Below are 16,400 nucleotides of genomic sequence, written 5' to 3'. Positions count from 1 at the left end.
GGAAGCAGTATTCAGAAGCAGTCAAGAACTTGTACGTTGACGTTTCTCTTCGTACAACAGACTGTTTATGCTTGGCTTATCTCTGAACATCTTTTAGAGCCGATCATAGGGCATGCACACGCTGAACCATAATTACCTACAGTGTCTTTAGTTAAAGAAAGCTAAATCAAATCCCTTCCAAACTCCCATCTCCTGCGACCTAAACCGTTCATCAAGCACTTTATGAAACTTCTTGAACCAAAAGCTTGCTCTTCCCAGCCAAATCCGCAGCCAGTTGCCTCATAGGAATATTGGCCATAATGTCGAATACACTAACCTCGACCGCAACTTCCTTTGCAATCCAATTCCTGACCTCAACGGCAACCAAGCTGTCAACGCCATAAGCACTCAGTGGCTTGCCCGCATCAACATCGTCCTCGGGCATCATCATCAACTTGGCCAGGCGCTGCACCAGAGCAGAGGTAATCAGATGCACAGCCTCGTCGTCCGTCTTGCCACAGCGACCTAGCTCTTCTCGAAGAGAAACAGTGGCAGACCCGCCCGCTCCGGAGCCCGCGGCAGTCTTCCTGAGGCCAGCGAACCGCTGGTCCTGGATCCAGTACCACGCGTCGTCGTGCTCGTTATAAGGGAGTCCACACATAACCTGCGGAGGATGCGCTTCGGAGCCCTCGAGCGCCGTGGCCATGAGGCCGTGGAGATCGCTCTTGTGCATCACCTTGAGGCCCATGGCCTTGACGTGGTCTACGTACTCATCATGCTCTGCCACGAAGCCGACGCTGAGGAGATAGCCAATGTCAATTGTCATGGCGCGCAGGCCCTGGCTGCGGCGGTACGCCGCGAAGTAGTCCTGGAAGATATTGCCGCATCCGTAGTTGCCCTGTCCGCGGTGGCCCATGACTCCAGCGAGGGAGCTGAGCATCACGAAGAAGTCGAGGTCTCGCGGGAGGAGCTCGTGCAGGTTCCAGGTTCCGCGGACCTTGGGCCCGACAGTTGTGCGGACGTGGTCCGCAGTCATCTTGTCAAAGAGGGTATCCTGTTGCGAGTTGTTAGCGATGAAATTATCCTGCTGGGGTTGGGAGCTTTGACTTACTCTGAGAACCATGGCACCGGTCACACATCCCTTCACAGCAGGGACGCCCTTTGCCTTCAAGTCCTCCAATACCTCTTGAAGGGCAGCCTTGTTGCCAACATCGCAATCATATGCATAGGTGTTGGCCTCATAAGTCTTCTGAAGCTCAGAGGCGAAAGCCTTGTTCTCCTCACTGCTGGCGGCCGAGCGAGAGAGCAAGACGAGATGCTTAGCACCCTTCTCTGCAAGCCAGCGTCCAATCTCCTTACAGATACCACCAACACCGGCGACGACGTAGGTTGCGTCTGCTTGGATGTCCACACTCGGCATGCGGGGGATGGCGGAGACCATGTCCGAATCGTCGACTCGAACGACTACCTTACCCATGTGCTTGCCAGCCTGCATATGACGGAAGGCCTTCTCGACCTCGGCCATGGAGAAGAGCTGGATCGGCGCGATGGGCTTGACGGAGCCATCATGGATGAGCTTTGCTGTATCTTCCCAGAGAGCTACTGCGCGGGGAGTGGGGTTATTCTCAAAATCGAGAAGATTGACGCCGATGTAGCTCTTGTTGTCGAGGAAGGGCTTCATGTCGAGGCCCGTGTTGGCGAATAGGTCGGCCTTTCCAATTTCCAAGAAGCGACCGAATTTGGCGAGGCAGTGCCACGACAGACGAAGGGCTTCACCAGCCAGGGAGTTGAGAACAACGTCCACGCCCTGGCCATTGGTGGCCCGCATGATAGCTTTGGCAAAGCTGGTATCACGGCTGCTGAAGATGTGATCTTCAGGGATTCCATACTGCTCCATGATGAGCTGCTTCTTCTCGTCCGAGCCGACAGTTGCAAAGATCTCAGCGCCCTTGCGCTGCGCGATCATGATTGCAGCTTGACCGACACCTCCGGCAGCGGCATGGATCAGAATCTTCTCATCCTTGACCAGGCTTCCGGCGGTTACAAGGGAGTAATGAGCCGTGAGGAAGATCAGGGGCATCGACGCTGCCTCCTCAAAAGTCATCTTTCCAGGGACGGCAATGGCACCCTTGGCCGGGAAGCGGACGTAGGTCGCAAAAGTGTCGCAAGAGGCAGTCATGACACGATCACCGGGCTTGAAATCCGAGACCGCTGAGCCGACGCGAGTGACAACTCCAGATGCATCGACACCGAGCTTGTTCTCGGCGAGGTTGCCCAAAGCGACGAGGACATCCTTGAAGTTGAGACCCACTGCCTTGACCTCGACTTCAATCCAGTCTTCAGGCAAGGGCTGGTAGTACGTTTCGTCCTCTTCCCATCTAAAGGTGTCGAGAAGACCAGGTGTTTTGATGGTGAGCTTGAGCGGTCGTCCGCATCCTTTGAACGAGACAAGCTCCGGTTGTCCCTTGGCTTCGTACCTACGAAGGGAGCCGTCGACGCTGAGAGTTCTCTCTACTCTCGGGATGTAGACGGTGCTACCGCGAGCTGCGAATTCGCCGTCAACCCCGTCGCCACGACTGTGGCCCAGCGCCACCTTGAGGACATTCCTAGCGGCCTCTTCGAAACTGATGTTGCTAGCGGTCTCGAGGTCGAGGGTAGCCAGCCGAACGCCTGCGTCCTCGTTACGAATGGCTCTTGACAGACCAACCATCAATGACTTCATCGGCTCAGAGCATTCCATCGCGGCACCACCAGTGATCCAGATAGTTCCGGCAGAGCCCAGTATGACTTGGCGCAGCTTCCCCCAATTCTCGTCTGTGAGGTTGGCCAGGATGGCTTCCTCCCATTCAGCGAGGCAGAGACAGTACTTGCCATTGACCTGGCTCTCCGAAATCCCATCCCATTGAGCAATTGACACATCTTGACTAGCGGATACGAACTGCTCTTTGATGGCCTTTGCAAGTTTCTCAGATAGTTCGGACCCTGTGCTGACGACGACGAATTGAGAGGGGCCAGACACCTGTTTCTCTGGCTTCGTCGAGATAATCAAGGAGACAGGCTCCTTGGAAGCCTCGCGATCGCCGCGAATGTCGACATCCACACCCGAAAAGCCGGCCAGGTTCAGTGCAGTGTTCCACTCCTCAACATCCAGGAGAGGACCTCCTTTGCGGCCGTCATCTTCTCCAAGCCACCATCCAGGGAGGGGGCCCATGATGAAGCCACTGAAGATGCGCTTGATCGTAACCTCAGAAAGCACGAGGCGACCGCCAGGCTTGAGGAGCGACTTGCAGTGAGCGAGGGTCTCTTGGATGCTCTTGGTGGCGTGGAGTACATTGGCGCAGACAATGAGATCGTAGCTCTCGCGAGTGAAGCCCTGCTCGGTGGGTTCGTTTTCGATGTTGAGGGTCGTGAACTCCATGATGGATGCGTCAGTCGAGAAGCGGTCGGCTGCCTTGGAGAGGAAGCCCGGCGAAATGTCCGTGAAGCAGTACTTTGCCGCCTTGGAAGTTCCATCGGCATTGCGGAGGCGCTCCAGGACGTGATACGTGGTGCCACCGGTACCAGCACCAATCTCCAAGATGTTGATGCCGGGTCTCTTGTCAGCAATCAATCCAACGTACTCCGCAACGTTGGTGTTGAAGCTGGTTCCAAAGGCGCCGCGGTAGAAGGAGTACAACAGATCGCCCTCGGTCATGACCTGCAACGGCTCTACCACGCGAGAGAAGATCTTGCTCAAGTTCTCTCCGATGCGGTCGACCATCTGCACTGTGATGTCGCCACTCTCGGACAGAACGATTCTCTTGCGCGCGGCGTCCAGCTCGGCTTCAACTTCTGCCTCGCTGGCAGCAAGAGGCGGGAATTGCTTGATAGTGTCGTGCATCCACTCGACATAGGACTTCCAGAAGCCATCTTGGGGCATAAAAGCTTTGCCCTCCTCACTTTCAAGCCAGGCGAGGCAGCGGTGAATATGGACTAGACAGACGTACTCAAGCTTGTCGAGGACAGAGTCGTCATCTTTGCTCTTGAGAGTACGTTTGTACACAAGCTCCTTGATCTGAGAGGGCTCAAGCAAGTCAGAGTCCTCGTGCCAAGTCTGTCCGAAGCAGGAGGCCCTCGTCTCTTGAGCTTGAGAAGCTTCTCCCTCTCCAACGGAAGCCAAAGACAGCCCGTCCATGATAATCGCGGGTTCAGAGAGATCCTCGGAGATGGTGATGGAGGATTTCCAAGTGGTGTAGCTGGTCTTCTGAGCCGTGGAACATCCGTGAAGCTTAGTTCCAGGGACTGTTGAGAGTTTGGCAGAGACGAAGATTCTGTCAAACGAGAATGGCACGACTGCCTCGCTAAGAGACTGGTCCTCGCCACTAATAGAGGGGAAGAGAAGATGCAGCACAGAGTCTAGGGTCGCGGGGTGGACCACGAACGGGTATTCGAAACCCTTGGGCATGACGGCCTTGGTATTCGGTACACTGATGATGCCGTAGCTTGCACTAGGCCCAGCAAAAAGCTCGGTCATGTTGCGGAAAGTCGGGCCATACTGCATGCCAATGGTCTTAACGGTGTCGTAAAGAAAGCTCCGTGCAGGCTTCTGACAGATCTCCTTGGCTTCGGCAAAGGTTTGCGCGTAGCGCTCGTTCTCAAGAGCCAGTTCGCGTTGCATGGCCGGGGAGAGAGACGACTTGTAGGTGACAGAGACCAGTCCTCGCGCATGCACCGTCCACTCCTTGATGTCTTCAGACCAAGAAGAGACAGCAAACTCGTTGAGGGTAGCAGACGGACCGGCCTTGGTACCAGTGCGACGAGGATGCAATTGGATCATCACCTCGATACCCTTGTCGGTGTCCGGCACTCTAAGGGCAGTGTCAATGGCAACATCGCGGAGTTCGTATCCGTAGACCTCCTCCGTGGGGTTCTCTTCCGCAAGCTGACGGGCTGCTTCAATAGCCATGACAACAATACCCGCTCCAGGATAGAGAATGTCGCCCTGGACCTTGTGCTCGCGGATCCAAGGGTTCTCGTTGCATCGAAGGAAGTTGCGCCAGGTAGGATCCGGAGTACCTGGGATTCGGTACCCAAGCAGATCCGTACGCGGCTTGTTTCTGAGTCTGTACTCGCGGCTGAGGTAGGACTCATCCCAGAAGGAGAGCTTATGGTTCCATGCGTACGGTGGCAAGTCCACAAGCATGTTGGCGTCAGATGTGACTTCGTTAACGCGGTTGATATCAACGTCGCACCCCTTAGTCCACAATTGTCCCATCGCCTCCAGGGCAGTGTGAGCCCCGTCGAACTTGCGTCGTAGTATTGTGGCATAGGATAGGTCTGAGAACCTGTCCTCAGTAGAGAATGTGTCGAGCAGGTAGCTTCTCAGAGCTGAATGTGGGCCCAATTCGAGAAAAACACTAGCAAAAGCAGATCTGTCGTGAGATCGGACTTTGCCTTGCGCATGGTGCAAGAGAGAACGAACGGCACCCACGAAATTGACGGGAGAAACCAAGTTGTCCACCCATTAAGAAGGTGTCATTTTCTCAGAAGTGACAAGCTTTCCTGTCACAGAAGAGAACATGGGAATGTCAGAAGACCGGTGGGGTATGCCAGCCAGAGCAGTCTCATATCTCTCTCGCGCGGCTTCCATGTGGAAAGAATGATATGCCACATCCATGGGCAAACGAGGGCATGGAATCTGCGCTTCCTTCAGAATCTCCTGTAATTCGCCGATAGCAGCATCGTCTCCAGAGATTGTGCAAGCCTTGGGACTGTTGATACAGCCAACGATGGCCTTTCCGAGCTTGAGGGATTGAAGGTACTCGCTGACGCTCTCGGCGCTTGCGGACACGGCCAACATGCCGCCGTTCTTGGAGACAGTCTGAGAAACCTGACCTCTTAGCCACGCAATTTTCACCGCCGCCTCATGATCGATGAAGCCTGCACAGTAGGCGGCTCCGATCTCTCCGCTAGAGTGACCAACAACGGCGACAGGCTTAACACCCCATTCCTTGGCAAGATCAACGAGCGCGACTTGCAAGGCAGTGCATGCTGGCTGGCTGTACTCCGTCCAGCGTAGGTTGCATTCGGCTTCGGGGCGATCCAGTTCTTCGGTCAAAGTCCAGGTGCAGCCAAGAGACTTGAGGATCGTCTCAGAGCGCAGCATGCTGTCTCTGAAAGCCTTGTATACGGAGAGGCCTTTGCCCATCTTGAAGTACTGGGCTCCTTGGCCAGTGAATACGAAGGCGACACCCGGCACAGACGAGTTGAACGATCGAACAACGGCGGGGATAGTCTCAAGACTCTGGTAAAGGCTGTTGATGTCGGAAGCAATTGCGAAAGACTTCCAGGGTAAAGTTTTCCGTTTCGAAGAGAGGGTGTAGGCAAGATCGGTCATTGAGAGCGGTTGGCCAGAGGTTTTGGAGGCAAGGTAGTCGATTATCCTTCCAACGTTGCGTTTGACACCCTCTTGATCATTCGCGGAAAGCACGAAGAGCTTGGAGCAGGGCTCTTCTGGGCTGATGCTGCTGGTGGTCTCGCTTTCAGAGCCGACATCGCTGGCATTGCTGGAAGTAGATTGAGGTAGTCTTGGCTTGGAAACTGTCGCATGACGTCCTGAGAGACCATGACGGAGGAGGTAGGATGCGGCATCTTCAAGGATGACATGAGCGTTGGCTCCTCCAAAACCAAAAGAGTTGATGCTAGCACGTCTTGGGCCGCTATGAGGCCACACAGTGAGAGTTGTGGGAATCTTGACGTTATCTGATAGCTCGATCTGGGGGTTGAGTTCTTCGAACCTGCAGGGACATGCATCAGTAAGATGTTCGATATGAAGTTTTCCGGAAGTAGAACTTGCCACAAGTTCTGAGGGATAAATCCCCTTTCGACGGCCAAGGCAGCCTTAATAACACCAGCTACACCAGCAGCACCCTCCAAATGACCGATGTTGGCTGAGAAATTTCTTAGTAACTGTTGAAAAGAGGTAGTAAATGGAGGAAAACGTACTCTTCACCGAGCCAACGTACAGCTCGGACTTGCGGCTGGGCTGGTCTCCTATCGTCTTGAGAATAGCACGTGCTTCCAGAGGGTCGCCGGCTTGCGTTCCCGTGCCGTGTGCCTCAACGTAGCCGGTCTCCGCGGGATCAACTCCAGCTTTGCGGTACGCAGTGCGGATGAGTTCCTGCTGAGCTTCGCTGTTTGGCAGCGAGATACCAGGGGTCCTTCCGTCCTCATTCGCTGCTGAGGCCAGCACAACAGCGCGAACGGTGTCGCCGTCGCGAAGCGCGGCATCCAAGGGCTTGAGAATTGTGACGCCAAACCCTTCTCCGCGAGCGAATCCGTTGGCGTTCGCATCCCACATCTTGGACTTTCCCTCGGGAGAGAGAATTTTGGCGGCACCGAGCAAAATAGACATGTCTGGGCCGAACATGAGATTGGCACCAGCAACAACGCTCTGTTGCGAAAGTTCTGTGTCAGCAGTTACTTTGCTCTGGAGTGAGATCTCTTCCATATGCTCCATTGTCACTTACCATCTCTGCCTCTCCTGTACGTATGCTCTGGCAAGCCAGATGGAAGGCCGTTAGACTAGACGAGCATGCAGTGTCGATGGTCATTGAGGGGCCCCTCAGGTTGTAGAACCACGAAAGCCGATTCGAGGCAAGGGAGGAAGAGAGACCGGTGGCATCTTTGACGAGGCATCAGAATGGCAATAATAGAACATGACGTGACAGAAATGATTACTCACGATAGATAGAGGGCCCTTCATTGTCACGAGCTTGCAGGTTGGGGAAGTCTCCGGTGAAGGTACCAATGTAGCAAGATGTTTGAGTTCCCGAGACGTCTTCCAGTCTCAGACCAGCTAACGCACAATTAGTAAACGGGGTATTCGTTCAGGTTTGCTAGACCACCATAGACTTACCATTCTCAAAGCCCTCGTAAGTTGCTTCAAGAAGCATCCGGTGCGTCGGATCCATGGCCTTGGCTTCCTTAGGTGTGACAGAGAAGAATGGTGCGTCAAAAACCTTGAAGTCCTGTTTTAAGAAGTGCGCATGCCTTGAAAGAACGATGAGACGATAAGTTTGAAGGGATTCTCAAAGATCGAGCTTACCTGGGCTGGATGCTTCCCAGTCTTTCAGGGTCGGGATGGTAAAAGCCGTCAACGTTGTAGCGATCCTTGGGAATCTCGGATCGCGCAGAGCGAGCGTCCAAGAGCATCTGCCAGAACTTCTCCGGATCAGAGGCATCGCCGGGTGCTCTCAAGCCAATACCAATGATGGCAATGGGCTGACATGTGCTTTCAGCACGGGTGGGCTCGTCGATGAACGGCATCGTGTGTAACAAGGGGCAATAGAAGGAGAATTACTAATAAGTATAGCGCTTGGGTATCTTGGGAGAATTGTGGAAGGATTTGGCTAGGACGAGAAAGTCAGGGAGAATCAAAGAGCAAACGAAGAAAAACAGCAAGAGCTCAAGGTGTCATATGTCTGCCTCCAACGATCTCGATCGGAGTAATCCGCATTTCCTTCCACAATAGCAATATCTCGGTGAAGTCCATCCATGCCATCAGATAAGAGCGAAGATGCTTGCCTCGACCAGAGTCCGAAGGGCTCCATCTAGACAATACAAGTTATCCAATACCATCGTATCCTACAGACACGTTGCCAGTGGCCTCCTGTCCTCCAATATTGGGCGCAGCGGGACTACGCAAAGCGGTGATGGCCCAACACTATAGAAGAGACGCTTGTGTATGTTCTGGCCGGAGCGTTTTCACATCCCGATCGCCCAGGGTCCTGCCAAGTACGGGAAGAATCCGGGGGACTTATGGATTCAACAGCAACCGGCCCCGGTCATCAAGGGGGCGGCTGTAATGGATCCCTGATAGATGGGCCTCACATCTGATATTGTATTGCGGAGCACTTGTGGTGCCGCTGACTCGGGTCTCAGGTTATCATAGCAGAGCTGCACCCTGGAGCGATTGGCGAATAATCATACCCATGCTGATACAATTGAGTCTTTACAACAAATCTCACAGCACGTGGGCTCTTTTGTTTGTCCTTGTGAAGAGGATTTGCCCGGACGAGTTGCCGCCGGCATCGCTACAATGTATTCATTACGCGTCTTGCCGGCTGAATTCCGTATGAATGAACACGAGGAGTAATCCAGGCCCGTCCCCGAGGCGTTCAGAAAATACGAATCATCTCGGCCGAATGCGCATTTACCCCGGGTCCGATTGCGGAGCGTGTAGTTGGCCTTCAAACTACGGACACCTATTACTTGCTCTCCGTTGCCAGACAGCTTTTTTTTTTGGGGGGGGGGGGGGGGGAGGGGGGTTGTTGCGCATCTGAGTCTTGGTATCATACATGCAGTAAAATTTGAAACCCTTCCGATTGATAGATCCACAAGGGACTTTGAAAGAAAATATCAAAATGTCAAGCGACATTTACTACATCTGAAGCTTCGGGCTCTACCAAAGGCTGGTACCAGCAAAACACATTGTCGGGGTCGTAACGCTGCTTCAAGGCACGCAACTTCTCTAGCCTCCAAGGCTCATAACCATACAACGCTTCTGGAGGATCCTTCATCGTAGTTGTCGTGTTGCCATAGTTCACGTACTGCTGCAGTCGACCATAGCCCGACGTTGCGATGAACTCCTTCTTCCACCGGTCAAGGTGCTCCTCGAACTTTGGTTTAAACTCAAGCTTCAACGGCGTCGCCATGAGCATTCTGTCCATGCAAGTCAGCGCTTCTCGTCACGAGGTAAAGCAATAACATCATTTAGCATCGACTCACAAGAAATGATTCGATCCCCCGCGCCAAGGGAATGCCGTCGCTTCGCTGGGTAGCTCTCGTACTTTTTGGTGGGGCAAACATTCGAACATGGCCCCGAAGAAGCCCTTGCCCGCCCATTCTTCGTTCATGGACCTGACACTCTCGAAGAATGCCCGGGTGGTCTTGAGGTCGAACTTCTCGACGCAAGCAGCCCCCATCATCTTGTAAGGCGCTTTAGACCAGACCTCTGGCTTACTGAGAACGTTGTTCATGCCTTTGTATGTTTTCCATGGGAGATCAGCCCATGTTGTGGTTACTTTCCCGCTGTTGATAACGGGGTTTAGGTTCTTGAACCGTTGAATCCATGGATCTGCCTCGGTTTCGGGACCAGACCAAACCAGATTGACGAGTATATGATGCTGTGCAGACATGTCAGCCTTGCTTTTCCGCGGCAGGATAAAGACTCTTGACCTTTCTTCCATCCTCGCTCTGGCGAACCCACAGCACGAAGATGGCCAAATTGGCTGGCATCACTTCATGAACGCTGTTGAGTGTCTCAAAGACAGAATCACACTGCTCAACAGTATACTCCAGGTCCCAAGTACAGTGTATGCCCTTGTTTGCCTGTGGATATACGCGAAACGTGGCCTCTAGCGCGATGCCAAAGTTGTGCCCAGCTCCGCGGATAGCCCAGAACAATTCGGGGTTGGAATTCTCGGATACCAGAACAACGCTACCGTCGGCGAGCACCATCTTACAAGATACCATGTTGTCGTGCAAGAAGCCATATTTGCCTTGAAGACAGCCGAGACCGGCTCCGAATGCGACTCCTATGACACCCGTGGTCGGGCAGGACCCAACGTCTGCCGCGATATTAGCATGCATCTTGAAGATTTGATACTCAGCATCGACTAATTACTTACTAACTTCCATCCCAACCGACTCAAGGTACTTGACAAAGTTGTCCGTTATGACGCCTCCGCCGACGGTAACTTGCTGCTTTTCGGCGTCAAATTCTAACTTGTTCAGCGGACGCATGTCGATGAGGATCCCGTCTTTTAGGTGCCGCATCGTCGTAGTGACAGCATGGTGTCCTGATCGAGGCGCGAACGGAATGTCTTTTTCTCGGGCATATTTCATGACTTGAATCACATCCTCTTCGCACGCCGGCTCAACAGCCGCAAGATACGTCTATGCCGTAGTCAGCGTGAGTCTTTTGGACAATGCTTGCTCCGGCCTTACCGGACGCTCATAGTCTGTGAATCGCAGGTTTGATTTAGCAAACTCTTCGGATTCGGTGAGGTGGATGCAGGCTCCGGCTGAGATTCTAGGCCTCAGTTCTTCTCGGATGGTCTCAGGGCTCGTTCTTCTCATCATGGTGCTAATGTTTTGAAATCTGACGTGAAGTCGTCTCCAGGCTGGCGACCAGAACTTTTGTCAAATTTGATAGCAATTGTCCGTCAGGTTGCTTGAACATGGCTTGGAAGCCGGTTTCGGACGCATCATAATTCGAGTAAATCATGGTCCTTTCTCTAAGGGAACCGTCGGCTTAATTCCGCCAAGTTCCCAACATCTCCCTCGCCAACTCAAGGGTCTATAGAAACACCTATGGGCGCAATGAGAGTGCAATTTTCCTACTATCGCAGAGCAGAAGATTCAGGATGCAAGATTCCTCATTGGCAGACCGTTCCCACGTGCTGTGGATGAAACCAATTGGGGTTCTCAGGTCTACGTGAACCCAACCCCTCGAACTTCGAGGTCCTAGACTCAACGGCCAAGACCGGGGTAATGAGCTTGTTTTCTAAACAAGCATTGACTCGTGCTCTTTCGTGGGGCCGGCTCCAGGATGTCTCGGGATATAAGGTTCTCTCCTGCAGCTAGTCCAATACAAGACTTCCGTTCCTGGACGACAGATTCGGCATTCATTGAGCAGCCCGGCCCGACCTACAGGGGGTTAGAGGTGGCAGTCAGGGAGTCCCTAGCATCGCGGCCCGCTCAGCATGAATCGAGCCCTCGGAAACCGCAGCGACCTTCTTATCGCGTTCCTCTACGATGGATCCCACGATGACTCGATGCGGGTCCTTGAGAACGTGCAACAACGTTGTTTTCTTATTGGCAGGCTTGCTTTGACTACTCACTTCATCTCATGACACCCCTGGACCCGTCACACGCGGAAAGCCTCGTCATGTTCGTGCTGCAGCGGAACGCGCTCCGATCAGCTCTCCACCATAGCTATGAGTAAAGGAGCCAAGCTCGGTGGTCAAGACCCGAGATGCTTTCTTGATGTTGAAGGCGATGCAGATAATCTGGCTCAAACAAGTGCTGACACCGTGGTCAAGTCAAGGGATCTTCAATCATCACGATGGTCTCGGTCAACTTACCTGAGCAGGTTCGAGCTCACCTGAGCAAGTTACCAGCTTTCTCGGCTTTCAACATTGCTATCACCTCTCTCTGTCTAGTAAGTTCAGTACCCAACGATCCTCTCAGAACGAAAACTCATCAATCCTCCAGATCGCGATATACATCTTCTGCAGAAGCTTCTACTACCTCTACGTCAGCCCGCTCCGACACTACCCAGGCCCCAAACTCTGGGCCATCTCTCGCCTGCCATGGAACTATGTTAACATGAAGGGCCGCATCTCCTGGCGCATCCGTGAGCTCCATGACCAATACGGGCCCGTCGTCCGCATCGCGCCCGACGAGCTTTCCTACACGAGCTCCACGGCGTGGAAGAAGATTTACGGACAGCGCACGCCCAGCGAGTTCCCAAAAGCCCTCGACGGCCGCGGCATCGCGCCGCCGACCATGGGAGGTCGCAAGACGCTGATGACGGAGGATCAGGCGGGACACGCGAAGCTCAGGCGCGCTATCAAACCGGCGTTTTCTGAGCGCGCGTTGCGTGAACAGGAGTACTACTTTCAGAATTATACGGATACTCTCGTAAGCCAACTCAAGAAGGTTTGCAAAGAGGGTGCCGTGGACATCTCTACCTGGTTTAATCTTCTCGCTTTCGACATTCTCAATGGTACGTTACTGTTGCCTTCACAGCACATTCGAACCCTCGTGAAGATCCATCAGCCCTGTTTCCTATTTGACAAGCTGTCCAAGCAGATCTCGCCTTCGGCACTTCTGAAAATTGCCTCAACAACGCCGACCAGCCCTGGCTCCGCCTCATCAATACGCGCGCCAAAGCCTACGTCTGGATCCAACTAACAGTACAATACGGCGTCTTCGACCTCCTCACCTGGATCGCACCGCGCCGCGTGACCGAGTCCCGCCGCAAGCACATCGCCATGACGGAGGTCAAAGTCCGACAGCGCATCGAGGCCAAGAACCCGGGCAAGGACTTTATGTCCTACATCCTTGATAACCCGGAGGAGGGTAATAAGCTCACCAATATTGAGCTGACGATGCTGGCGGGCACCTTCATCGTCGCCGGCAGCGGCACCACCGCCGGTGGCATGTCTGGCCTCACGTACCTGCTACTTCACAACCCGGGGAAGCTCGAAAAGGTAAAGGCGGAGATTCGCGGCAAGTTTAGCACGCAGAAGGAGATCACTATGGTTGCTGCGCAGAATTGTAGGTACCTCCGCGCGTGTATCGACGAGGGCATGCGGTTGTACCCTCCCACGCCGGGCTCCCTGCCTCGATGGGTTCCGGGGGAGGGCGAGGTGATTGATGGCGGATGGGTTCCTGGCGGCTATGCTGTTGCGGTGAACCAGTTTGCGGCGGGACACTCTGAGCATAACTTCCGCCGAGCTCGAGAGTTCATTCCTGAGAGATGGCTTGAGCTGGGCCCCGAGTCTGAATTTGCCAACGATGATCGGGCGGCAGTCCAACCGTTTTCATATGGGCAACATATTTGTATCGGAAGAGCGTGAGTCTCTCCTCCCCCCCCCCCCTCAGGAAGAGATACCTCACAAAAGTCAAGAGGTAGACGCTGACGATCCTTCAGCATGGCGTTCGCCGAGATGAGTCTGACTATGGCAAAGATGATTTGGAATTTCGACTTTGAGCTCGAGAATCCTGCCGAAGATTGGTGGAGCAAACAGGGAACGTATATTATGTGGGAGAAGGTCCCTTTGATGATCAGGTTACGCCCTAGAACAGCTACTTGAAGCCTTTTTTAAGCATCAGTCAAACCGATGCCCAAAATACATCGCCCAGGCTTGCTAATTCATGGGAGGGTTATTATGGACTGTGTAGTCTCATCATACAGATAATCGACTTAAAGACAATCACCTTGCCATTATGAGATATGAATTATTGACATGATTCTATTGCCAATTATTTCTTGCACTTTTTCCTAAGCCCACAGCCAACGTTTCGCTCTCCCGTCCACGAGAACGACAAATCACACTCATGTTACCACAACGACAAAATCCTCTTTCAAATACATCATAAATGATTGCACGAGTTCATCTTCATGAAAGCGAGTCAATCGCCCCGTAGTGTCGACCCCCCGAGCTGTCACTTACCAGCAGAATGGTTGACGTCCGAGTCAGCGGGCCGCATCCAGGGGGTACCCATGTGTCATTCCCCCGTTCATTCTCGTCTGCAAAATCCCCTGTCCTCGGATCAGGGACGTCTTCCACTGCGCGATGGAGCCTTTGCTTAGATTCCCATGTCGTTTCCACCAGCTCAAGCTGTCGGACCAATGCCAAGCATCCTCTAGAGCACGTTGGCCGAGGGTCGATCGGAGTCAGAGACGTTGAGTGATATTGACCGTTTGACTAATGACTGCGCAGACGCTGGAGGGGTCTTGTTACACGCTTCCCATTAAGATGGCCAGCAATCATCGTGAAGCTGAAGTTTTGTAATGGTGATGACGATGATAGCATCCTAGGTTCTCGTGCCTGTAAGAGACCAATTGTACGTCTCTCAGCTGAAGCATCCCGCAGACCCCAGATAGAAACTCAACGTAACATGGCATCTCGAACATTCTCCATCACCACAATGGCCCAATTCCCAAGTCTCAAACTCCATCATCATCTTCACAACATCCCGCTCTATACCCTCATCCCCCTCCTCCTGCTCATCATCCACCTCCTCACCCTCCACCACAACATCTCCCACGCCAGACGCGCCCGCGCCCTCTCCTGTCACCCAGCACCCCTCGAGCCCTCAAAATGGCCCCTCGGCCTCGACGTCGTCCTCGCCTCCCTCCGCGCCGACCGCGAGCAGCGCACGCCAGACCACGTCGCCGCGCGCTTCGCGGCCCTCCGTCGCAATGGTGACGGAAACAACAGCAACATGGAACCCAACACCAACACCAACGGCGGCGTCTACACCTTCCGCATGTCCCTGCTCGGCACAACAAACGTCGTCACCGCCGACCCGCGCAACATCCAAGCCCTCCTCGCCACGCAATTCCGCGACTTTGGAATGGGCCTCGCCCGCAGCACGAACCTCAAGACCGTCCTGGGCCGAAGCATCTTCGCGGCCGACGGACCGGCGTGGCGCTCCGCCAGGGAGGTGATGAGGCCCCTCTTCAGCCGCGACAACGTCTCCAGGCTGGACCTGCTCGAGGCGCACGTCCAGACGCTGTTCCTCTGTATCGAAAAGGGGACCACCACCACCACCACGAACGCCGCAGACGGAACGTGGTCCGCCCCCGTGAGCCTCGCCTCCCTGTTCCCCTGCCTCACCCTCGACTCCGCAACAGAACTCTTCCTGGGCCAAAGCACACGCACCCTCTCCGCCCGCCTTCACAACGACAACTCCCACCCGGGAACGGCCTTCAACCACGCCTTTGAAAAACTCCTCGTCGTGCTCGGCACGCGCATGCGTCTCCGGAGCTTCTACTGGCTCTACGGGAACAACGACCTGCGCTCCTGCGTAGCGACGCTCCACGCCTTCGTCGACGCCGCCGTCGCCGCCTCGGACGCGGCGAAAGCACAGGGTTCCTCCCTCGCGCGGTACGATTTCCTAGATGTGCTCCGAGAACGATGCGCCGGCGGGGGAGGGGACGAAGAAGTGGGCGAGCAGGTGTTGGGGTTGCTCGCCGCGGGACGGGATACCACCGCCTCGCTGATGAGTTGGGTCTGGTACTGCCTCGTTCGCAACCCGCGCGTGTTCGCCAAGCTCCGCGCGGAGATAACATCAACCTTTGGACCTTGCTCTTCTTCCATGGATCCTTCAGAAACATCAATGACGTTCGCGTCACTGAAGCAGTGCACCTACCTCCAAGCAATCCTCTCCGAAACCCTCCGCCTCCACTCAGTAGTCCCCTTCAACTCCCGCCGCGCCCTCGTCGACACGACCCTCCCCGCCGGCGGCGGCCCCCGCGGCACCGACCCGATCTTCGTGCCCGCGGGGACGGAAGTCAATTTCAGCACGCACGTGCTCCACCGGCGCAAGGATCTCTGGGGCGAGGACGCGGATGAGTTTGCGCCGGAGAGGTGGGAGGCGAAGAGAGGGTCCGCGAGCGCGGCGTGGCATTTCGTGCCTTTCAACGGCGGGCCGAGGATTTGTATCGGGCAGCAGCTCGCGCTGACGGAGGCGGGTTACGTGATTGCGAGGATGGCGCAGAGGTATGAGGCTGTGGAGGGGTTGGATGTTGATGTCACTAGAGATTGGCATAATTTTACGGTGGTTTGTGGGCCTGGGAGCCCGGTTGATCGGAACGAGGCGGTGTTGTGTCGGTTGAAGGTTGCTGAGACGTAAGACATTTG

The 16,400-nt window shown here is 54.5% G+C and overlaps 3 protein-coding genes across 3 annotated transcripts; 1 reads left to right on the top strand and 2 right to left on the bottom strand.

Annotated features, from left to right (window-relative positions):
• Positions 1-220: 220 nt before the first annotated feature.
• CLUP02_01438 (beta-ketoacyl synthase domain-containing protein) lies at positions 221-8,286 on the bottom strand (the record flags this gene model as incomplete). Its single annotated transcript, XM_049280478.1, has 8 exons — positions 221-1,033; positions 1,091-5,346; positions 5,644-6,755; positions 6,960-7,411; positions 7,488-7,642; positions 7,703-7,816; positions 7,877-8,010; positions 8,066-8,286. 8 exons carry the CDS (start codon positions 8,284-8,286, stop codon positions 221-223), a joined length of 7,257 nt encoding a protein of 2,418 aa, XP_049136435.1.
• A 1,100-nt stretch (positions 8,287-9,386) lies between these two features.
• On the bottom strand, positions 9,387-11,103 carry CLUP02_01437 (FAD binding domain-containing protein; the record flags this gene model as incomplete). The annotated part of the gene is made up of 5 exons (XM_049280477.1): positions 9,387-9,681; positions 9,748-10,145; positions 10,198-10,589; positions 10,650-10,917; positions 10,969-11,103. The coding sequence occupies 5 exons, from the start codon at positions 11,101-11,103 to the stop codon at positions 9,387-9,389; spliced, it is 1,488 nt and encodes a 495-aa protein (XP_049136434.1).
• Positions 11,104-11,726: 623 nt separating this feature from the next.
• CLUP02_01436 (cytochrome P450) lies at positions 11,727-16,392 on the top strand (the record flags this gene model as incomplete). The annotated part of the gene is made up of 8 exons (XM_049280476.1): positions 11,727-11,829; positions 11,905-11,985; positions 12,066-12,184; positions 12,238-12,751; positions 12,838-13,603; positions 13,682-13,802; positions 14,179-14,417; positions 14,475-16,392. 8 exons carry the CDS (start codon positions 11,727-11,729, stop codon positions 16,390-16,392), a joined length of 3,861 nt encoding a protein of 1,286 aa, XP_049136433.1.
• Positions 16,393-16,400: the final 8 nt, after the last annotated feature.

Source organism: Colletotrichum lupini, chromosome 1, assembly GCF_023278565.1.
Source record: "Colletotrichum lupini chromosome 1, complete sequence".
NCBI classification, from domain to species: domain Eukaryota; kingdom Fungi; phylum Ascomycota; class Sordariomycetes; order Glomerellales; family Glomerellaceae; genus Colletotrichum; species Colletotrichum lupini.
Note: the sequence above shows the minus strand (reverse complement) of the source record. Positions and strands in the feature narration are given on the sequence as shown.